This window comes from Athene cunicularia, assembly GCF_003259725.1.
Source record: "Athene cunicularia isolate RWA chromosome 2 unlocalized genomic scaffold, athCun1 chr2_part1, whole genome shotgun sequence".
Classification (NCBI taxonomy): domain Eukaryota; kingdom Metazoa; phylum Chordata; class Aves; order Strigiformes; family Strigidae; genus Athene; species Athene cunicularia.
Window position 1 is genome coordinate 116886608 of NW_020799095.1, and position 25141 is coordinate 116911748.

The window sequence follows — 25141 nt, forward strand, 5'->3', positions numbered from 1 at the left end:
AGGGGCTGCGGGGGCTCGGGGCGGGGCGGCGCTCCCCGGCTGCACCACCTCGGTGCCCACAGGGCGAGATGGGGCGGGGTGGGTGTCGCTTCTTAGCCCGCGGCCACCGGGCCTGGCTGCGCCTCGGAGGCAAAGGAGCCAGTGCACAGGCACGTCAGCCTGTCAGCCCGCCTCAGGGCTCTGGGGAAGAGGAAACGCAACGGGGGAATTTCCCGGAAGAAAGCTTTGAAACATGCTAATGCAAATGGCCTTCGAGCAACACCTCCCCTTATGAAGAGCTCATTGGCTTATGAATACTTTAACAATGCTATGTGTTCTTAAATTTTGCTCTCCTGCAGGTTTTCCATCTGGTGTGGCCCCTTCTTGCATGTCAGGCATTTTTGTGAGCGTGAATTACTGGCAAAACCGAAATTTCATGGTTCACTGCCCCCATGCTTAAATTAGAAGGGTTACTGGTTTAATAAATTGAGTGGATACTGTATTTAAAAGCAATGTTTTTTTTTTAAAAAAGGTTAGCAAATGTTCAATAATTTTTGCCTATGATGAAACATTCCAATTTGGGGTTGTTTGGGGCTTTTAAAAAAAGTCAGTATCGTATCAATGTTTCTGGTGCCTTTTAAAATTAATTAATTGCTGATGACACAAAACTGGGAGGAGTGTCTGATACACCAGAGGGTCATGCTGCCACCCAGAGGGACCTCGACAGGCTGGAGAAATGGGCTGACAGGAGCCTGATGGAGTTCAGCAAGGGGAAGTGCAAAGTTCTTCACCTGGAGAGGAACACCCTCAGGCACCAGCACAGGCTGGGGGCCACCCAGCTGGAGAGCAGCTTGGCAGAGGACCTGGGGGTCCTGGTGGACACCAGGCTGAACATGAGCCAGACACATGCCCTTGCTGCAAAAAAATTAAATGTTAACCAGGGCTGCATTAGGGTATTGCCAGTTGTGGCAGGAGGTGACCCTGCCCCTTTATTCAGCGCTGATGAAGCCACACCTGGAGTGCTGTGTCCAGGTCTGGGCTCTCCAGTACGAGAGGCATGGACATACCAGAAGGAGTCCAGTGAAGGGCCATTAAGATGATTAAGAGACTGGAACATGTCTTTGAGGAGACTCTGGAGAAGGCTCAGGGGGATCTCACCAATGTATATAAAAATACCTGAAGGGAGAGTGCAGAGAGGATGGTGCGAGGCTCTTTTCAGCGGTGCCCCATGTCAGGACCAGAGGCAGTGGGCACACACTGAAAAACAGGAGGTTCCTTCCAAATGTCAGGAAGCACTTTTTCACTGAGGGTGACCAAGCACTGGTACAGGTTATCCAGGGAGGTTGTGGAGTCGCCGTCCTTGGAGATACCCAAAATCCAAGACATGGTCCTGGGGAAACTGCTCTGGGTGACCATACTGAAACCCCTGTTGGTTGGGCCCAATGACCTCCAGAGGTCCCTTCCCACCTCAGCCATTCTGTGATTCTAACAATTAAGCATACAAATAACTCACTGAAGTCAGTAAAACTTTACACCTTATGTACTTGCTGTGTTGGAATGTAAAAGTGCACCAGCTGGTCAGTGATAAAATACATTGTTTCCAATGAAACCAAGATTAGGACTTTATTTCTCTTAGAGGAAAAATGACTCAAAATGTTACAAGCAAGCATGTTTCACTTTGACCTTTGTTGGAAATTCAAACAAGGTATAAAGAGTACCATTCTCCCAACCTCAAATTTCCTATATCCTTCTCTCTGAGGATATGAAAGATCATAAGATGTCCTTATTTCTGTGGTGGAATCCAAACTGAGCATGCCCTGGAGCTGCTTGTTCTGGGAAATGTTTCTGTAAAAAAAAGTATGTTAATATTTTGAAAGTTAATTTTGGACTTAGTTTGTTCTCCCCCATGGCTGTAGATTTTGCAGGTGTCTAGGGCTGTCTGTTGGTAATTTGATTTAAAGGCAGAAAAAACTATGAGAAGTTTCAGAGAGGGTATTTATTCATTAAGACTTGAAATAGGATTCTCATCTGGTGGCACGGAGTATTAAACAATCATCTGTGTACTCTCCAGGATGGCAGTAATTTGGCTGAGTACAAAAAGTCCTTGTCTTCAGAAAAGGTTTTGGAAGTACCTGTGTAAAATCATTATGGCTGTATTTCTTACAGTTCCAGATTGGAACACTGAACTGAAATTTACTTCTAAGGACATAAAACACCTTAAGAACCTCCCTTGCATAAGCACTACTGTGCATTTTGCATAGAGCTATTTCTGCATATATGGATTCTATATGTGGGGTGGGTCATATAATGAACAAGACAAATTTCCCTAGAAGATACTTCTGTCAAACATTATATTCAAGCCTAATAATTTCTGACAAACTTTTTCAGGGTCGGGTTTCAAACTTTTTATTCAGTCAAACTTTTTTCTGAGTATCTCTGGCTTTCCTCTTTTGTGGCTAGATAGGTATATAAAATGGAATCAACACAGTTGATTCAGTATAGTTGTTTTAATATGTAAAACATGTCTGGAACTTTTTCCACTGAGTTTAAATTTGTTCTGGTTTTTATGTTTTCAAAGGTAGCAAATACAAGGTTCTCAAAAACACAGGGCAGAGCAAATAGTGCTTTAATTTCAATAAACTTGCAGAGAGCTGGACTGAAATGCCTTTGAAAAATAAAGCTATAATCCATTAAGTCTGATGCTGTCAGCCTGGTTTCTTAAGGACATGGTGCTTATCCATTCTCGATGTCTTTACCTGCATATACTGCCTAGTAGCTTTTAAACCCATCAAGACAACTCTGGCTAAAACTGGCAAAGGGGACAGGCATAGGGTGGTAGTAAATTATATTTTTTTACAAAATTCACCAACTGGCTAGAAAAAAGATTCCTAGCCTAATGTCCTCGTTTGAAGGAGTGGCTGAAGCCAGACCTGAACAGTTACCTGCTCATCTGGCCTGTGGGCATTAGCCCATCTCTGTCAGAAACCTGACAGCCTCTGTCAGAAATCCCAGCAACCTCCATCCAACCACGGCTCGGTGGGCACAAGGGAGAGCAGGAGCAGCGCGGAGGGCTTGTTACAGGTGTGAAGATGGGAACTCCAGCTATTACCCACTAACCTTTTAGTTACAGTCAACTGGGAATAAGATAGTCTCCTGCAGGAGACAGGGCATCAATATTTCTGCTGCTCCTGAGCAATAATTCTGGTAAATATGTAGTTTCCTCAGTTTTGTCCACGTCAGACTTACTCTGGAATAGATGCATGGCAGTATAACTCTACATGTTTATATTTCTGTCCTGGAAGTAGCTCAGGTGAAACAGGTACCTGGAATAATTATTTATGTAAAGCCCTAACCTTGCACGCAGTGCTTCGACCTCTGGGACTTGTTCTGTTGCATGACAACTACTTGACACCACCTCTTGATTCCTCATTTTATTTAAGCAGGATCATGTGCATGCATGAGTAACAGGTTACTAAGCTAACTTTTTCTTCTCTTCACCGGAGAAGCACTGGACTGCAGTTCTGTTCCTGCAGTGCCGCCCTCTCCTCACTGGCCATGCACACACTTCATGTCTCATGCTACTGCTGTTTCGCTGGTTATACCTTATTGCCTTTTCTGTGATTGGATTAACATTTTTGCTCATAGTGACTGCTGATACCAACAGAACTGTGCAAGCCTAAGCAAAATGGGAGCTAAGACACAAAACCACTAACATGATTAAAATGAGATAAGTAACAGGCTGGCTCTTAGAAAAGTTCCTAAAAATATTTCTGCAAATACAATGAAATTAAAGTTAAAATATGTCCAATACCAGACAAGGCCTGAAGCCCAATATGGATAATTATTATCATAAAACTTTTACGAGTACAAAACTGTTATCATAATTAATATTATTAGCAGATGCCAGAAAGTGAACTAGCATTTCTGCATCTCCCAGCATTAAAATCTGTTAGAGCCTGGAACTGAAAGACAAGTTATTAGAAAACTATCTGTTAAGAAAAATATTTTATCTTTATGGTGTTTATAATTTTTTTCATGAACATTGTATCTTACCTCCAGCAGAGACTACAATGTTGATTTGGGAAATGCAAGATAATGTCTCCAAAGATGAGTGATACGGAAAAATTCAAAACACACTTTTACAATTTTCCCTATAGAGAAAATAACAGCTTTCCAAATATGGTAATGAAGTTTGACAGAAGAGAAAGTAAAATAAAAGAAAAAAAGAAAGTAATGAACTGAGAAAGTAAAAATTATTATATGCTGCTATTGTTCAGAACCAGTCAGAATATGTACTGGTATCTCAGCATTATTTTGTCAAACTGTATAGAGAGCACATCTGAGTATTCACAGTCATTCTTTGTTCTTAAATAGATGTAAGATGTTATTTACATGTTATTTGGCTCTGGCTGATCTTTTATATAAAAATTTGTGTTAAACTATTTTTGTCACTTTCAGAATTTTACCTAGTTGTCCTAAGAACTTTTAAATGGAAACGGACGATGTTACACAAAACCCTAGTATAATAAGGAGCTAGTTTGGAGTTTGTATCACCAGTATAGAATAAATACATCTTGTTTAAGTTGGAAGATATCTGCTGGTTTAGTACCCCTAGGTTTCTCCAGTTATTATCTTCAGCTTTGTGAAACTTGGACTGAAAATGCCTTCTTTAGAAATAGATTAAAAATGTAAGCTTAATTCCAACCTCAAATGATACAGTAAGTGAATGCAACTTGTGTTCAGCTGGAGAGGAAAGTTCAGATGGTTGTAATTACTAAAGATTGCATGCCATTAGATGCAGGCACATAAATTAATTTCCTTTTATAATAAAGTAATGCCACTGTAGTTATACACAAGCCCTAAGGTAATCAGGTCTAAAACAAACAGAAATTTACACAGGAAATGATGGACAAATTACATAGGAGCTGAATGTGTGTTCCAGTTGAAAATGAAGAGTTTCTGAAACAATATATTTATAATCCCCTCAAAGGTCTCAGGCATTTCCTGTCTGTGATGATCTATACAGACAAACTACGCAAAACAGAATAAACATTATTTGCTAACATTATTATTAAGAATTGTTATCTAAGGTGGCAATGTCTGACATACTGGAGATGTAGTGCATAAAGATGGTAATACAGATCCTTTTTCATCTGTATTTTTAAAAGGCTAATGATCAATGTTATTATTTCATAGAGGAAAACAGACACTAGCTCTGGCAAAAATGCCTTGCTAAAGTTTATGCACTCCTGGTTTGTGAAAGAGTCCGGAAGAAAACCCAATTCTCCTGAGATGCAGTCCTATGACCTATCCACTGGACCATGCTACTTCCCAGAATACTGTAGTTTTCAGAAAGCCCTGTATGAAGCAATTTTTCATAATTAAAAACAAACCAAACGTCATAGCAAATATTTCATATGTTAGAAGTTTCATCTGAGGGTCAAAATTAACTCTTCTAAATTACATATTTCCTCGTGGATATTATTCCTAGGCTCTGAAAAGTAAAACTACAGCTCATAAAAAATACACCCCGAGGAACAAGATACTTCATTAATTCCTTAAAGGTTTAGCGTAATTGTTTTTAACTCCACAAAAATCCTTCAACTAACTGGAGACTCTCTGATGTCAGTTCTTCAAGACTTGACAGAAGAAAAAAATTCTACATGCATGCAATTAATCTTACGCATTATCACCCCATATTTTAATCATTTTCACCTCTTAGGACTGGCACCCTTAAAATTATGCTAGTTCAACTGTGTAGTATTTGTCTCATTTTTTATTTTTTAAAGTATTTGTTTTTAATAATTTTATCTTAACCTAGTTTATGCTATGATATACAAAATCTTTCATACTGGGTTTTCAATAAATACTTTAAATATTGTACATAAACATATTATGCTAATTATATGTTACTAGCATAATAAGAGTCCAGTTCTGATTTGGACTTTTTGGAGCACAGCAATAAGAAAAGATAAAATAAATAGTATGTTTATCAAAGAGAAAGTAACATACTAAGCTTATTTTAAAACACTGACTTGAAATAAAAATAATCTTCAAAATTTAGCAAAGGGGAGAAAATAAGTAAGATAATTAGTATTTAATTATATTCAGTATGTTTTTAACCCTATAAACAAAATACTAACATGTCAGCAATTAGCTTTACATCTTGGATTCTTGCATTTTTAATAATTAAATATTCAACTGGCATTACAGTTCATAATAAATGGAGGACTACTGTAGAGACATTGTACACCTTAGGGCAACGGACTATGCTGTGCAGGGGTGACCCAGTACCCAAGTTCAAGGCAACCTTATACCTTCTCAAGCTACTCTATCTGCAGGAATAGCCCGCTGCACTTAAGTTTCATGAAACACTAGACAGGTTAAGATAAAATACCCAAACCAGATGCAGTTGAAGCTTTATAAAGGCACAAGTGATAGAAACGCAAGAAAATTATGCTTCATTTACTAAATAGCAAGTTTAAAAGAGCTCATTCTATTTAATCTAAGCTCATGTGCACAAACTGCCACTGAAGGCAAGGAAAACAAGAGAGTCCCTTGTAAAATAGGGTCTGAACAGAGACATTGTGGGTAAGGGGTTTTCCAGAGAATATCAAAGATAGACAGTGAACAGAGCTGTTGTAGCCAGCTCACAGCTGCCTGTTATTCCAGTATTAGAATCAAAGATAATTTATGAAAAGCTCAAGCAATATTTCTTCTGGCGTGGCGTGAATGTGAGGTCAGGGATGACTGAAGAACTTGTGACGCTGCTCGAAAGCAAAAGATTAAGGTTAGCCTTTTTATTACCTTTTTCTAAAGCAAAAATATTTATTGACTTCAGTGAGGTTGTTCATACAAAGATTGCTTATAAGAGTAAAGATTACAGAGTTTGTAACAAAGTCCAGATACTGGTGGCTAATGGTGGTGGAGAGAGTTGAGACTGAAACATTTTCTATAATTTGGCTTTCTTCAGTGTATCAAGGTTATTGCTTACAACTCCCAGTTATGGCTAATCCTTCAGAAAGGCTCAGTATCCAGTAGACATCTAATGTAAGAAACCTAGGTAAATACTTAACATCTAGTAACTCCCTTTTTTCCTCTGAGTAAGTGCTGAGTTTTTGAAAATCTGGTGCTTAGTGGTACAAATAGGGGCTGCTGGATGAAGACTTATTTAGAAAAAAATTGGACCTAATAGCATGATCACCTAATTTAGCTTTTTACAGTGTTGGTAAACACTATCCACAAACATTGATAAAGCAAATGCAACCAGACTGAAGATCTTGTATTTTACAGATTAGTTAAGAATGTATCTACTGACTAGGTAATCTAATTGTTTATGTGGGACTTCAAAGCAAAATTTCACTAAGTGTCATGGCTACATATAAAATCTGAGAAATAGAAGTATTCCTCCTTTATACGACCAGATATTTCAGACATACCATATATATAAAAATCTGAAATGTTTCTATTGCTGTTAGTTACTTTTAAAATTATCCAGAACACAACTTTGCAAGCTTATTTTCAGTTATGTGTGTGTATCTATCTATCTATCTATCTATCTATCTATCTATGGCAGTCAAATACAGTGCAGGCATATGCAAGATAAATGTATAATTGTGTATGCATGAGTCCTACATCTGCACGTCATCATTCATGCACTAGACCTGAAACCATCTCCTTCTCCAGTGTACAGCCTTTACAGAGCAAAACACTCTTCCCCACAGTCACTGAAATTCAATGTTTGTTTTCCAATGTGTTTATTTGCAAAAGTCTGTTCTATACTTAAATTACTATTCTCTGTGTAGTATTCTGGATATACAGAATACGAAACAATGGCTAGACATTTACTGAATTAGAAAGACAACTCAAGCTTGAATTTTGTTACAGACAGCACAGTATTTTGCATTTAACTTTACCGTCCAAAAGTATGGCAATACATTATAAAATATAGTCAGTATAACTGGGGTGAACTCTCTGAAATGAGCACATCAATCAGCTGAAACCTCAGCCAGTCAATGGTAACAACGTATCTTGAAGTTTTCAGCTGAAAACTTGGCTCTTTTCGGCTAGTCAAATACCATGCTCATGGTAAGGAACTTTATCACAACAGCATGAAAAAGCTGAAACTTCTCAATTTGGAGAGAAGGCTGAGGTGATGATACAATAAGTTAATAAAATCATAAAGGTGGTAAGGCAAACAAAACTAATTGGCACATCCCATGCTGTTAGAACTAGGAATACTCTATAAAGCTGCTAGATCCATTCAAAAGAGGCAAAAAAGCGCACTTTCTTAAACTGGGGGTGAACTTCTAGAAATTGTGGCTGTGGGAGGCTTTGGAGACAGACAGTATCAATGGGTTAATAAAAGGGTTAAAAAAATTTAAGGACACCATATCCTTTATGGAGCACTAAGAGGTGTGGTCAGGGGTGCACCCTCCAAACTCCCTAATGCAACAGTTGTGGACAGTGGTAGAGTAAGAGGGGAACAGGCTGTAGAGTGCTGATGTTCATGTGTTCTTCTGCAGCAGCACTCCTACGTCTGCTGTTGGAGATGGCCACTGGCCTGAACCAGCAGGGTGTTTGCCATAACCCCTTACCTTTTCCTGCTATTTGCATTTTAGGTAGACTGGAGGATAGGACAACAGGTGAAGAGAAACAGAAGCCAGTCTCACAGTTGCATTACTCCATTCAGTAAATTTAAAAAAGGCACAAAAATTATGTCTTTTTTTCTGGTTCTGTATGGCGACAGTAGCACAACCATTCAATCTTCAGGCAAGATAATTCAATTCTAGGAGCTGCTAAACCAGTTCCTACCAAATGTTTGAAGAGGAGGTCTGATAGCACAATGAAGCATCTTTGACTATCTCCATAATCACACAATAAATCTGAAAAGCTCTTCTTAAAGCCTGTGCACAATAAAGGCAAACCGGTACTCTATCAGGAATTACAGCTTAGTCCTTGGTATTCTATTGTTACAAATATGCATATATTTATTTGGATTTTGTTGAGATTAGAATGTATAGATTGTTGAAAAATGCAATTTGCACAGATGAGAAAGGTGAGCATATGGGACAACTTCATGAATGAAGGAAAACAGAATAACAGGAGAGGGAAGAAGTTGAAACACAGTTCCACATTTTCAGCATTCTGTAATTTTAATATCTGTTGCAAATACTGTTAGGTGAAAAAATAAGTTGTGGTTGTTGAATTAGATTTTTATTTATTAAAATGTCAAAGGCACAAAAAAGGCAATTATTGTATGCATGCTTGTCTCAAAAAATCTGGATAAAGAACCTATTTGCACATGCTTTATTACGTACTGAATTACTTTAACTGTCAAAATAATTATGTGATATGTGGCATTCATTTGCATAAAGTAATTTCTAAATAAAAAGCGGGCACAAACGTGAAAGAACAAATTCACGTATTTGTTGATATACAACATGCATTGTCTTCAAGAATACCTTTATTCTTAAAATTTTTAAAGTCTCAAAACTATTTGGTAGAATTAAGGCGTACTTTCTATCCCTTCATGACTCTCCATCGTTTAGGATACATTTTTGTGTGCACATGTGTGTGTGTGTGTGTGCATGAACATATTGGATAACTCCTTGGTAGTAATGTCTTCAATGCATGGAATTCTGATCTAGGTTAAGGCAGAATCTGGAATAATGCTAGCAATAAAAAATGGCTGATCAAAGACAAGGGCATTGTTATTTTGGTTCCTGACCACTACAGAAAGGATCCTATACAGGCCACAGGTATAGCCATATCAGTTATAACACTACATGCTCAGCAAGTAACAACACAGGTAACTCAATGGACAACTATTTCCATCAGCATTCAAGCATCAGCATTCATACTGCTAGTTTATAAAACAACTTGGTATTTTAAAACCAACTGTGACTAAAAACATTGTCTGAGCCTACATGCATGAAATTTCAGCTCACTGCTATCACAAATGAGGACAGTTTAAATATGCTCAATAGACTAATATGAGATTAAACTCTTATTTTATATTTCAGGTAGATACAAGATATCCAAAACTTTTGGCTCATGTTATACAAAGAGAATTCTATAAACTGGCAACACGATTTTATTTCCTAATAGATATTTGACAAAAGCAGCATACTTTTTTGCGTAAACACATATTGAGTGGGACAATGGCTGTGTGCTAAAATTTGAAGTCTCACAAACACCTGTCTAAGAAAGTAAGTAGAAAAAGTTACTGGCCAGGTACACTTGCTGTGCCTTCCTTTGACTTAAAGGTACTGATGCGGACTTATGTACTGTGCTTGCTCATATAGAAGTCTATCGCTGCCCTTCCCAAGAAAACTAACAGCTTTGAATATTTAAATATCAAAGCTTTCTTCTCTTGCCTCTCCACCACCAGTGCCATGCTGGAAGAAACATAAAATTGCACTCATATCAAACTACACATCTGATAATTGTCTCAACTTTACTAATTTTGATTAAATATATTTTTTTTGTACACTGCTGAATGCTGCTGCTTTAAAACTCTTGATGAATTTCTGCTTCGCGGTATCTGCATTTCCCTGCTGAATGATAACTTTGTATATATATTATATACATGTATATAACGTACATTATATACATGTATATTGTATAACCTGCATCTTAGCTTCAACTACACTGGAATCCACTTGGATGAAAAGCCTCAAATAAGTAATAACTGTTAAAATTTCCAGAACAAAACAAAAGTAAAACCCACATTAAGGCAGAGTTAAGATTGCAAAGGAATATCAGTTACTTAAGGTATAAAGTGTAATGGCATATTGTATAAAGCACAAATTATCCCAAAAGTAAACATTCCAAAACCCCCAGGAAACTCAAGATTAAGGATAAAAACTTAAAAGAAATCCAAACATCTTGAATTATTGAAATGTAATATGAAAGCCTCCAGAACAAACTTAGATCAGCCCTGCAGCAGCACCATGTTGTAAGCCAGCAATTATGATTAATACATTTTAGTATCTGTGGCCCTAAATTAGCCTAATGTGTATTTCAGAGTTAGTAACTTTTCATTTTGTTCCTTTGCGTGCAGCAAATGACTATGACAAGCAATGGAAGGTGAGCAGGAGAAAAATAATGATATATAAGCATGTTATTAATTTCACTGGGGAACTGGTTATTACTTGATTATTTAGAAATACAAAATGTCCATCATAAGAATGAAGCTACAAGCAAAATACTGTTGCACAATGTTTCATCACTGTGAGAAGAAAACTTTTCTGGCTGGACTAATAAAACTAAGTCAGGAAAGGCTCCAATAGATTTAATAACTTGTTAAAAAATAAGCAAATGGGACTTCAATTCTTAAAATTACAGAATGATCAAGGTTGGAAAAGACCTTGAAGATCATCTAGACCAACCATTAACCTAACATTGACAGTTCCCAACTACACCATATCCCTCAGCACTGTGTCGTCCTGACTCTTAAACACCTCCAGGGATGGGGACTCCACCACCTCCCTGGGCAGTCCATTCCAACGCCTGACAACCCATTCTGTAAAGAAATGATTCCTAATATCCAGTCTAAACCTTCCCTGGTGCAACTTGAGGCCATTCCCTCTTGTCCTATCACTTGTTACTTGGTTAAAGAGACTCAACTCCAGCTCTCTGCACCCTCCTTTCAGGTAGCTGTTAGAGGGCAATGAGGTCTCCCCTCAGTCTCCTCTTCTCCAGACTAAACACCCCCAGTTCCCTCAGCTGCTCCTCGTATGACCTGTGCTCCAGACCCTGCACCAGCTTCGTTGCCCTTCTCTGGACACGCTCGAGTTATTCAATGTCGTTTTTTAGTGAGGGGCCCCAAACTGAACACAATAATCGAGGTGCGGCCTCACCAGTGCTGAGTGAAGGAGTAAGATCCCTTCCCTGTCCCTGCTGGCCACACTATTTCTGATACAAATTAAATGCAGAAATGAAAATCTGAGAAACAAGTTACCTATCTAATCTAACTGGGAGGACAGAACTTTTCTATGGAACAGTAAGAAAAAAACAAGAGTAAAAGGTGATGAATGTTTGCCAAAAAATTCAAGTCCCCAAACACTCATTTTCAAAATCATTTTATTGCAGTTGGATAATAGAGATAAATACCTAAGAGCAAAATCCAGTAAGTCACATTTATTTTTCCTTTGGAACACTTCTCCAAACTGGTTGTGTTTTATGATAAAGAACAAAAAGTTGCACTACATTTCAGAACATTTTGTTCTTTAAAACTGGTCAGACAGGTGGGAGATATTAAAGTACTACAAATTAAATGAATAATTTTCCACTCCAGCTTCATTGCCCAAATTGAACAAGTCCAAGCAAAAGAAACCATGACTTTTTTCTGCTTTGGAGATGCATATCAGCTGATGATGCACTTCAAGCTATATTAATTTGATTAAAAAGTTTATCCTTAATAACCTGAGACATCAATCCATGTATAGCTTCTATGGTGGTCTTGCAGCTGAAAAACAAGCATAAATTTAATGTTGGCCAAACACTGAGGTGTCATTTTATTTGAAGATATTCAGCTGTCTTGGAAGTTCAGGGTGCCCATAACCCCATGAATCTTAACAACTGTCCAGAAAGGAAAAGTCACACACAGCAATTTATCCACTGTTGCCAATAGCCTTTTGTTACTTAAAAAGCAAATGGACAAGCACTACACACACAAAGACCAATTCCAGAAAACTCTGGAAATTTAGGACATTTTACATTAACAATAGCAAGTGAGCTCTGTGGCCATTGGAACCAAAACAATAAACAAAAATAATCCCTGGAGGATTAATAACAGCTACCAGCTGTTATTAATACCTGAAGGCTCTCACTGTTCTCTCCCTTATCTCCTTTGCCCAGCCGCAGGCCAGTATTGCACAGTAACCACAGTTCCTCTGAGAAACTTCAGAGAGAACATTAAAGGAAGAGTTTATAGAGCTAATCAGTTATTATGTAACATTAATATGTAACGTGCAAAACCGCCAAACAGCTAAGAGGATTCCTATAGATCCAAGTTTCATCCAGTATGCCTGGCTTAGGGAGATGTAGCATCAAACTGACACATAAAAATGTCCCGAAACAGACTATACAAACACAAAAGATAAATTAGCCCTGAAGGCATGGAAGACAGGGACAAATTACTACTACATAGATAAAGGAATCCTAGGCAAAGGAAGATGGCTTGGAGCACAGTCTGGCTAATACATATGTACTCTGAGAAAACAGCTCTTAGAGATGTGTATGCTCAATAACAGAAGAGATCATATAGCCAAGTGTAAGGACCTTTATGCTAATGTCTTACAGTATTGTTTTTCCTAAAACAGGGACATCCAATAATCCTTTATCAAACTCTGCAACCTTATTTCTTGAAAGTAAGTTAGGTGCTGCTGAATCTATTGTCCTGGTGTCTGTGTAAGTATTCTACTGTCTCTTTTCTTAGGAAAGATTATTAGTTGAAGAAAACCACGCATCTGTAAAAGAGCTACAATTCATTTTGGGAACTACAGTAGCCTCTGTTACACAGGAAAGCAGAATTGATGACAACAATCCCTTCCAGCCTTACAATTTATGAACTAACTACTGATGATGACTAAATAAAAGCAGAAAAGAAAAATCCCTAGAAATGCTGCAAGAAATAGGATGATCAGAAAAGGAGCTATTTCTTAGAATAACTGTAAGCCTGTGAGAGTAACATGAAAATAAAAATTGGTCAGTATTATGGGACACCAAACAGATCAAAATCAAAGCAAACTTGTCAGCAACCCCACCCTTCTAATGTCTTTAAAGTACTGCTATTATAACTGTTTCACTACAGGAACTGGGAGGTAGCACTTAACCTGGCTGTTGTGAGCTGGCAACAGCCTTAACTCCATTGTAAATATCAACAGATATTAACTTCTAGAAAGTCAATTCTCCCTTGAACTTGATCATGTTTGTTAGAAAACTTGCAAAAGCTGTTAACTTTCCATAACAAAGAAAAAAAAAATCACGGAAGACACTAGCACAACAGCAACTCTGATTCTCTTCAGCAAGGACCATATTACATTTACAGGTATTCCCTCACTGCTTACTGTGGAACAAAAGGCTTGTCCAACACAAGCTGACCACTCTCTTTGTTAAGGCAAAGCCCGTGTTCACCTGAGTCATACTGAGCTAAATGTAAAATTATTTATAATCAGTTTCTTCACACAAGGCCTCCTTTTTGTTTCTTCATTTTTTTTTTTTACTCATCATTAAACTCACCACTCATGTGGCATCTCAGAAATCAGTCCCTTAGTAAAGTTTGTACTATGGCACATATTGCCAGCTTGTGGGGGGCAGGGGAAGAAGATATAAGAAAACTGTTCTAGTTATCAGGATAAAATGAGGAAGGGGACCAGTAAACCTCCAAATCTGAAAAGTAGAACATCCCAGATTTTATTCAGCTTTTGCAGTCTATTTAAAGGGATTCTACAGAACTGTTCCCTTATTAAATGGAATTGTATCTCACCCAAAACACCACTAAGATGCATGCAGGGGAGCCCTGCCTTCTCCACAGATGAACTTGAGACTGTACTAGCATGTAGAGTGCAGTACTTCTTGGTTTTCAAAGTCTGGAATTTGCCAAATATAATATTCTTGAACAGCCCAAGATACTGTATGACTTGTTGGATACTAATACCCTTTGTTAAAGATTTTACTTGGAAAAATGGTGACTATAACATTATATAGACAATGTAAGCACACATATGATTAAGATTACAGGGAGAAAGATGTATTAGTGAGAAGCAACTTTTGTACCTCAAAGCTCAAAAAAGAGCTGATTACCAACAAATGTATAAGGAACACTGAGGGAAAACACTAAAACTTCTCTGAAATAATGCTGTACACCCAGTGATAAATTCATTAACTGATAATAGCAAGTATTTGCTATCAGTCAGGGTAGCTAAATATAAAGGCCAGAATGTCTGCAACGTACTTCTTAAAAACAAAACAAAACATACCAAAATAAAATTACTCATTTGTGGAAAAAAAATGTATTAAGAATATGAGAAAAAGGAAGTTCTTAATTTTTAAGTGAGTTGAAGTATTACATAAGTGACATAAGTGTAGACTAAATTACTGGACTCTTAGCACTAGTTCTTAAAATCATGTTCTAAGTAATAATGTTATGTACTGTTAGTTTAAACCTGATTAACCACATAAAATGTGCATTGTTCTACCGGTGCTACCATTTTTCATTTGACAGAAAACACCTTTTTGGATTGCCAAATATTTGTGGAATTTAACAGGGTTTTTTTGTTTAGTAAACTATAAACTGGAGTTGAATTTATTCCAGAAACAAAGACTGAAAAGCCATTGTAGGTTTAATAAAGGCAAGGTTTTCTTAAACTTTCAAAAATATCTAGTAACATTTGGAGTCTTTAATTCTTATCTATAACTAATAATTGTTATCTATAATCTCGGTAGGTTACAATTTAATTGGTAGGTTACAATTACAGGCATGATAGAAGTTTAAGTAACATTTTTCATAGGGATGAACACAAGTATGCGTTACCTTACCTGTCTCTTGTTGCTTTTGCAAGTTTGTCTTCTGATTTCTTATCATGAGTCTCTAAACCCAGCATGAAACTGCCCCTTCCAAGCTGAGCTTCTGACTGTTCTAATTTTTCAGACAAATCAAAGACTTGGCCAGTGGTGTAGTCAGCATTCTTAAGAGAAAGAAGGCAATAAACACACTGAATTCTAAGCTATAAATTCATGCATTTATACACAAAATAAACAAAATTAAAAGAGCCTTTAAGACTGTAGTACTGCCCATTTTAATCTATGTCTACATTTGAAGTGATACAGAACATGAGTGGCACACAAGTGGTGTTGAGAGAACAGAAGCTGAACATCTGACAAATAATACCTAAAACTGGAAAGGGGCACTCCACTACTTTCTGCTCATGCCCTCAGTTATGAAAGAGTGAGTAAAACTCAGCTGGTTTTGCCCAAGAGAAAAGGTATAAAACCAGCTTTTGCAGAAGGAAGGTTTTGATGCTGAGCTGTTACACTGAAGGTCTACCTGCAGTATTTCGGTTGCAACCTCGTTTTAACAGTTCCATTGTTTCTTTTTTTTTTTTTTAAAGTGTTTACTTATTCAGTACTATTATTTTAAGGCATACTATTCATTACAGTGCTTTAAAGAGATGTAAGGTTAAAAGGTGTTTAATACAAAATCTAAGGTATAGAGAAAGCAAAATGAAACATAAGTTATTCTCACCTTCTACTTTTAAAGATCAGATATGAAGAACACACAGTATTTGTGATTAGGAAAACCTTCCTTTCTTGTTTAATCTGACAAATAGTTTCTTAATGTGGGATGTGTATCTATCAGTGTCCCACTGAGGATTTTAAAGCAGAGGGTCTGGCTTTCAGCACTAATTAATATATGCACATGATGATAGCATACTATGGTACTTACAGTAAGCAAACTAGAAGAACTAAGAGTGTTCACCCAGTACTTGTTCCACAAAAGCTCAAGCAATTTACGATCCAAAGATGATTTAAAGTATGAGACTTCTAAAGCATAATACCTTTAAAAACAAACAAGCAAACAAAATAAGCTTTCATCTAAATATATCTTGTTTGGCTGAGACTCCCAAAGTACATGCATCTCAAAAAATCCTTATCAATGGCAAATATCTTCAAAAATTCAAAGCAGTGAACAATTCAAAAGTTATCCCCAGTTCCAATTCTGTCTCTAGAGATTTTCTGTAAGTATTTAATAAATATAGCTTTAATAGAGGTACACATAATCATCACACGTACTGCTGTGTTCTATTTAATGAGATTGCAAGGGTTTTTAAATTATTCTCTTAACTTCTCGTGCAATGCAGTGATGCCCTGTTCCATGCTTGGAATCTTCAATACTGTAATAAGTGTTACTTACAGATGACTGCAGTTTTGCATATATCACCTCTAATTGAGTTAGGAATTTTGATAGCAGTAAATGTTAGCAACAGGCAAACAACAGGTTCTACACCATCTGTTTTGAAAGCCAGGCTTTAGTGGTGCTACAGAAGTTGCAAGAGATGATAAAGCAGATAGAAAGTTGAGCTATGAGAAGTCATTAGTGTAGGTGAATTACAGCAACATTAAAGAGCTGTATTAAAGTTTATTTTGATCAAGAAATTCTTGAACAGGTTATCAATAATCCTATTATCTCTTGATTTCTATAGAAGTTATTTTGCTTGGCATTTCTGTAAGAAACTCCATCTGACATAACAATGCTTTAACATCTACAAACACACCACATGTTAGTATTTCTGCAATAGAACAAATACCCTTATTTCACATATGCTAAGAAAAATGAGATACTAAGCCAGTTCTTCAAAGACATATGTGTCAGACACAAAATTAGAAATTCAAGTTGTTTGAGGAATAGTGTAATAAACTTAATTAAAAAGATGAGATGAAAGCAGTTTCACACTGGGCATTGAACACCAATGAAAGGAGAGAAGTTTGACTAAGATTATCCAGTCTGCTACTAAAGCAATTAGTAGTCACTGCCATTCCAGACAGGATCATTAAGGGTCTAGAGCACAAGATTTATAAGGAGTGGCTGAGGGAACTGGGGTTGTTTAACCTGGAGAAAAGGAGGCTTAGGGGAGACCATACCACTCTCTACAACTATGAGAAAAGGAAAGGAAGGGAGGTTGTAGTGAGGTGGGTGTTGGTCTCTTCTCCCAAGTAACAAGTGATAGGATGAGAATGAACAGCCTCAAGTTGCTCCAGTGGAGGTTTAGATTGGATATTAGGAAAAATTTCTTCACAAAAAGGGTTGTCAAACACTGGAACAGGCTGCCCAGGGAAGTGGTAGAGTCATCATTCCTGGAGGTATTTAAAAGATGTGTAGATGTGGTGCTTAGAGACATGGTTTAGTGGTGAACTTGGTAGTGTTAGGTTAATGGTTGGACTGAATGACCTTAAAGGTTTTTTCCAACCTAAATGATTCCATGGTTCTATGATCATCATTCAAGTTCTCTAAATATTTAATTCTTAGTCAGACTACCCATACTACTGAGAGGACACCACCACTCCAATCTTTTGTATTATCAGTAATTCAGTAGTGTGACAAATTTCCAGTTTTAATTCTCTCTCTTTGACTAACTGATATTTCCTTCTAGGAATGACTGTTTTTTTCTTGTTTTGGATGGAAAGAAGTGGCTTGTACAAGAAGCCCGCTTCCTGAGATGGAGATTATAACGATTACTATTAAGCACTTCCAACTTCAAGAAAAATCACTGAATGAACTCTCCCAAACTGACCACCTCTAAAACAGAAAAGAAAATATATGCTCCTTTCATGCTTAAAAGCATGGGTTTATGGCCAATGCCATAAGGACTACTATGAAATAACAGGAACATGACAGTTCTACAAAGATTTCTGTGTAGCTACCATTCCAGATTTTTCCTCAAATTGGATAGGAAGACCAATTCCAATTATTTTATTTTTTTTGATCTCTTCAGGGTCAGACTTTGCACACAACTATAAATGCACTAAAGAATCCATACACCAAAAACATGAAAAAAACTATGCAACAGCCTACGGGACACACTGGTGTCAATGAGATCTTCAAGTTCTCTGTACACAGATGCTTAAGATGTAGTGCTTGTCAAATATCTGGATGTAAAATTGAAACCAAGCCATTACTGAAAGAAGCAGTCCCATCTTTCCTCATCTGTTCTCTGTAAACGCTGTGCCTCCAACATCTGCCTCTACTTTCCACCCCACCTTAGTTTAACCAGCAAGGCCATGTGCATTCCCACAAGCTCCACCAGGATCAGGGAAATGACCTGGCAAAACAAATGTCTCACCAAATAAGGAAAAGTAGAGATGAAGTGAAGAACGTGTAGCTGGGGATAGAACAGTTAAAGAAAGAATGGTTAAAAGTAAACCACCTTTTTAATTCATGGAAAGTAAACTAGCAGGAGAGAAAAAGGACTAATTCTTCCTGTTGCTGATGTTACCCTTGAAGCAGCTCCACTTTCCAATCCTACCAAAGACAGAAACAATCTTAACACGCCCAGTGACACAGGATAAAGAGATGCACAGCACTTGCCACTACTCAGAAGAGCAGACAGATTACAATCTCCCTAGCCCTGCTGCCAAATCTACATCTGACCCTTTCCTCCCTGCACTAAGAAAACACTGCTTAAAGGTGTTCAGGAATCAACTGCTAAAGCATTAAAACAGGTTTATCTTCATAACAATTCTCCCTTAAAGTATCTCCTAATAAACACCAGTAACACTTTTCCACAAAATCAACAGTGCTAAAGCAACAGAGAACTTAAAGATCTGAAATACTTCAAGAAATCTACTTTTCCATACTGAATCACTAACCTAAGCACAAAAATTGAGAACTTGTGCTAGTTAGTAGTTTTTACGTTACTTACTGTTTACAATGTACACCAAAGTCTTCTATTTTATTAAGTGGAATAGTCTGGTATTCAGAGGGGCCTTCATCTGGAGGTTTATAGCCCTAAAAATTCAACAAAGGGCAGAGATGACACAGTAATTTGGGGACTTTTTAAAATGCCTGAACTCTCTGAAAGCACTTGACAAAAATTCTCATTTATGCAATGCTAGTTATTTTTCTCAGAGAAAATTAAATTTCCACCAGTAATCTGAAATTCAGAATTTTCTTGGATCTCAGAGTTACATATGGCTTTACTAGCAGTCATTCATTATATTTGCAGGTCTATCAAAAAGCATGTTGGAAGCAAACTAGTGGTCATAATGGAGATTTTTTCAAACAAGTAAGATGACAAGCTATGATTGGATCATTTCTTAGATCAAAGAAAGAAGGAGCTTATTCTAAGATAACATTTTCTATTCATTCTTGGAAGTGATTTCAATCCTTTTTTGAGGTAAGATAGGAGGCATGAGAAGAGGAAAGAAATAACCATGCCTTGGATATGCCTTACGGATACCTAAAACTTCGTTACTTATTTTGCCAAGATGGTGCCACTCACAGCTGCTGACTAGGCAAGAACTGCCTGCAGACCACTGCGAGGACTCCCTATAAATACGCTTCTAACGTGCATTTTCTATAGACGATTTGGCTTCCAGGTGCAGGATTGTTCTCCCTGCTCAAAATTCTGAAAGTATGAAGAATATTCTCCTAAATCACTAACTATTCTAAGATCTCTCCTCTATTTGTCAACAAAAAAAAAATAACGATTGAATGCAACTGGGAACCTCTCACATTTTTATTAAAGTTTTACTGGATGTCAGCCTGAAGTTCTTGATGAGTCAATAATAACTAGAAATTTGAAGGGTATACCTGAACTTTACTAGCTTGAAATTAAATAACACAGATATAGTTCTACCAGAAGTATAAATGAAAGACTTCATTTGGAGATCTAGAACTCCAATATTTATGTGATTTTCTCAACTTAAGCCTAACCCTTCAATATTGTTTAATAAACTTTTTTTTGGTACATTATTTTGTAAAAATTAATAATATTTATTTGTAAGAGTTAAGTAGATAGTTTTGAATCTTTGTTTTCTAAAATGAAAAACAGATGACAACATATTAAACACACTATTAACATTTGATTTCTAGGTCTAAAAAATTATAGAGAAGAATCAACATAAATGCTCTGTTTTGATGAATGCTACCTACAACTATATCCATTAAAAAATGGCCATATGGAGCTATAGAATTTCAGGACAACCTCACTACCTAGACAGTCTATTTTATTTTATTTAACACTGCCAAAAATCTACAGAAAACAAACCAGAAGTCAACCTTTATAAACATAATCAATATCCAAACCCATGCAATAACTAGTATATCAGCACATCTTTCTTTTAGAATGAACAGTACAAAACACTTGCAGTAATCTTTAGAACCAATCTATTACTTATTTAGAGACAGTTTAGTGATCACACACTAGATAATTTTAACTATTTACCTTAGGATATGTCCTAAATGCTCCAAGATTTACTTTTCCTGCAGATATTGTTCTTGTTGGATCAATCTGCAAAAATGCAAGTGATGCTTGTTATATGCATTTTATAAATTATTACAGCCATGTATTAACTTTACAATAATTGCATTACAGGAACTTAATTAGTGCAAATTGTATTAGCTTTGTGATGAGCAGTACTTTTTCCGTTGTCATCTTTTGGTACGAGAGACTAAAAAGATGGGAATACCAATAGCCTTCTATGGACCGGTTTTCCAAACTACTTTTCAGTGTTTCCCAAGTACTTTATGTGTACCAATACCCTGTTTAATTTTAAAAGTAATTCAGAAAAGAAGAAGAAAAAAAAAACCAAGGAAAAAAAGCAGTCCCAAGGAAAGTGTTTTGAATCTGTGAAATTATGTCATAACATGGGAGAACTCACACATTGGAAATACTTCTTAAGGGTTATTTATCCATTTTTAATGTAATTCTTCACAGAATTATATTCTTTCCTTCTGACTAATTTCAGTCTTTTTTTCCTTTTTTTTCTTTACTATCAATGGTTATATAAGTAGTATCTAAAATAAGGTTTACTTTTGTTTTCAAATGCAATCTGAAGCCTGAAAGACCCTGAAGGGCCAAAAGAGTTTCTTCAGATTTTTTCTTCACAGATTTCCTAGTGTCTTCTACCTTGTACTATGCCATTAATTTATTTTAAAAGGCATTTTCGACACAAACTAATAGAACTCTGTGAACACACTTTGCTCAATTCCACAGAAGCAACAAAGAAAACAAAAGAAACAGATTTTTGTTCTGTTGAAGGAGGTTGAATATGGGTTGCACAACACATTTTTTTCAAAAGTGTCAAGTAGAACTTTAGGTTAAGAATAATGCATGGATTTGTACAGAGCTACCATACCTGGGACAATGCATCAAAACTGGCCTCGGTAAGCAATATTACTGGTTTGACCAGTATGTGGTCAGCAAAGCAAAAGGAGCAATACAAATTTAGAACTTGGATCTAACACTTCCGTCATGCAAAATACACACTACTAGAATGTTAACAGACAGAAATCTAAAAATTATTCCCCCCTCAAGATAATGCGCTATGCAGTTTTATCAACTATCATCCAGTACTTACAACCACTGCTACAAAGGGTTCTTGAAACTGCTGATTAAGCATCTGTGTACTGACGTCGATCCCAGAGAGCCAGCAGCCATAGCCAGGGTGACTGTGATACCAGCCAATTGCATTTTCTAGACGACCAACCTAACAGCAGTGAAGGAAAACAAATCCAGTGTTAATCTCCCTTCCGAAAGTACCAGCTGCCCTCTACTGGGCCTTCCAGCACACTACAACACGGTGAGAGAATAAAAAAGAACACACAAGCCCGCTGTGCCAAATTACTGAGTACTAAACATACACCTTACTTTGCTAATACAACAAGTGGTATGGCTTCTAGAGAATAGTTTAGCATTCTCTGTTACAGCTACTACCACAGAACAAAGAACTTCAAGGAGTCAGGAGCTCCTTCTTCAATGACAGCTGGAGTACATAAGAGATTCCACATAGTGAGATAGGAAGTAAGCTGGGACTCTTCAGCATGGAAGAGAAATTTCTTAGGGTGGATATGACACAAGTCTATATAATATCATATAATGTATGGTATGTCAGTAGAGAAAGAACGTTCATTATTTAGTACAGTAACACAACTCAGAGGCACAGAGAGAGATTATTGCCAAGTTTAAAAAGTGACTTCAGAGGCATGTTTTTGAACACCAGAAGTGGCAGAAATTATTGACAGAGTATGTTGTAGAAGCCAAAAGATAAACTTCTGGGATTTTTAGGATGAGAAAACTTCAAAATAGGAGTTTACAAATACTACCCCTGGCTATCTACACAAATACTGGAAGAAAAATGAACAAACCAACCAAAAACCACCTCGGAGAACAAACATCTGTTGCACCTAATTTTGTAATCCTCTCTCAGGAACTGCTTACTGGCTGCTCCATACTGAGTTGAGTAATTTTGGTGTGACCCTATATGCCAGTTCTTAACTGAGAGTTGTGCGTTTGTATGCATCACCTGCTTGGTTTTGCCAAATAATGAATACGTCTGAAGGTTAAATCAGAAAAACATTAAGATGAGACAAGAACACGCAAACTGCCTACTGAATGGAACATTTATTTTATTTTTGAACTGGTAAATAATATTTGTATTTTCTTTACATCTCCCATGACAAAGAAGGAGAGACCAACAAAACACTACAGAATGTGTTATTTTCCAAAGCCAAATAACACATTTTTACTGTATTAACAACAGATCCTGCCCATGGAGAAGCAAATAACTGGAACATTGGCACCTGTAAAGTACTTATGCAGGAGAACAGATCAACTTGTAATCTAATATTAAAAAGAGTTAATCCAGGAACAACTGCTTGCCAAAATCAGACAGGGAATAGCCAGTATGCAAACTCTGCCAGAGCACCAGTTCAGATGAGTTATATTTGCACACAAGTTCAGTTTCAACACTGTGAAACCAACTATAGACAAAACTGTACAATATAAACAACTAGAAAAAAATGTTTCCTATCATGTGTACTCCTACATAAACCTGGACAGTTTTAAACATAAGATTACTAACTGTATATAAAAAATACTATCTTTACATTGTATACTTACTATTTTGAAACCCATTATTTCTACCTAAGAACTGGATAGTATATCTTTAGGTAAAGACATCTTTTCACATTACCTACTTTTCTGCAACAATGGTATTAATATCATGACATTAATAGTTTCCAGATAAAAGGAATTAAATAAATTATTTCTAAGTTTTCTCATAAATGGGGGCGAATTATTAAAAAACAGTCCTAGAATATACCTACTTCTGGATTATGTTTACTCTTTTCTGATGGTATGGCCCAGCCCAATTCACGTCTATTTAAATACCTCTAACTGTATACAAGGCTGTGGATGGAAGTACAACAATCCAGAATAACCCAAATACTGCTCGGTTATCTCCAGTGAATAAGTAAGGGGCCCCTAATTTTAGCTGCTTTAAAATACTTCCAAGGATTAAAGAAAAATCAAAGGGTAAACTGGGCTCCAAAACTATTTTAGCTTGAGGAGTTATTTCAACGTTTACTCATAGTACAGGATTGCACTGTATTGGAAGAAGCATGTCTGCAGGTCCTCTGATGCACCATGCTAGTTTTTACATCACCCACAGAGCAGATTCGTATTTCTGTCATCCTCCTGCATGCCAGAATTTTACTGCTTAGTCAGGCTTAATATGACATGGATCTCTGAATACAGGGTGATGAAGATGGGGAACAGACATCTGAGTCAGTTCATCTAAATTTCTAAATTATAAAGTTGCACTGAAAGTTATTTATTGGCATTTTCTTCACAAATGTCTTTGTTTTTATAGAAAACAGCAGCATGGCTATGCAGCAAGACTTCAGAAAGCAAAAATGTAAAAATAAATGTTATGTTCTTGATTTACAACTAGTAAGTACCTCAGATATATATATATATCTGATATTTTGCTTACTGTTTTTAGAAACATGTATTATACCAGTTATTCTAGAAACACACTTGTGTCTGGCTGCAAACCACCAGCTGCAGCCAGAAAAACACTTCCTGAGCAATAAAAACCACTTATGATGGAAAGGAGAATCCAGTACTTGATGACCTACTGTAAGACATGGAAGTATGTATGTGAAAATGTTAAAAGGGGTTGCTGCTGACACAGTTCTCTTAGCCATGCTTGAGAACAAACAGGGCGGCCACTTTATCTCTGTGGGAGAGGTGGAGGCAGGGAAGCCTGCACACCCCAGAACACGTTCCTGCACGACGAACTGAGAAGATCCACAGCCACACCGTGGAGGGAGAGAAACACCCTCTGCCCCTTCCCCGTACCTGCTTTGCGTTTTCAATGTACGCTGCCATGTACTCGTAGGCGGCCGCCTGAGCGTTGACGCGAGTCTCGGTGCCCTCCACGGGCAGGGCGAAGCTGTCCATGATGATCATGGTTTCCCCGTCCACCTTGCCCAGCATAAGCCCCATCACCTCCAGGTTGCCCCCTGACCTGGCGTGCATCACCATCTTCAGGAGCGCCAGCGCCGAGATCTTGCAGTACTTGAAGTAATGGTGGCTACGAAGAGAGAGGTCGCGGAAAGCATCAGGGCCGGCCCCGCCGCCCGGCCCGGCCC

The 25141-nt window shown here is 37.3% G+C and overlaps 1 protein-coding gene across 1 annotated transcript; it reads right to left on the reverse strand.

The window, feature by feature from the left end:
- Positions 1 to 12052: 12052 nt before the first annotated feature.
- On the reverse strand, positions 12053 to 25077 carry COPS5 (COP9 signalosome subunit 5). The gene is made up of 7 exons (XM_026841565.1): positions 24849 to 25077; positions 22066 to 22194; positions 20931 to 20996; positions 19407 to 19492; positions 16433 to 16544; positions 15526 to 15674; positions 12053 to 12451 (listed from the first exon to the last, which is right to left on the reverse strand). The coding sequence occupies exons 1-7, from the start codon at positions 25032 to 25034 to the stop codon at positions 12367 to 12369; spliced, it is 813 nt and encodes a 270-aa protein (XP_026697366.1). The 5' UTR covers positions 25035 to 25077; the 3' UTR covers positions 12053 to 12366.
- Positions 25078 to 25141: the final 64 nt, after the last annotated feature.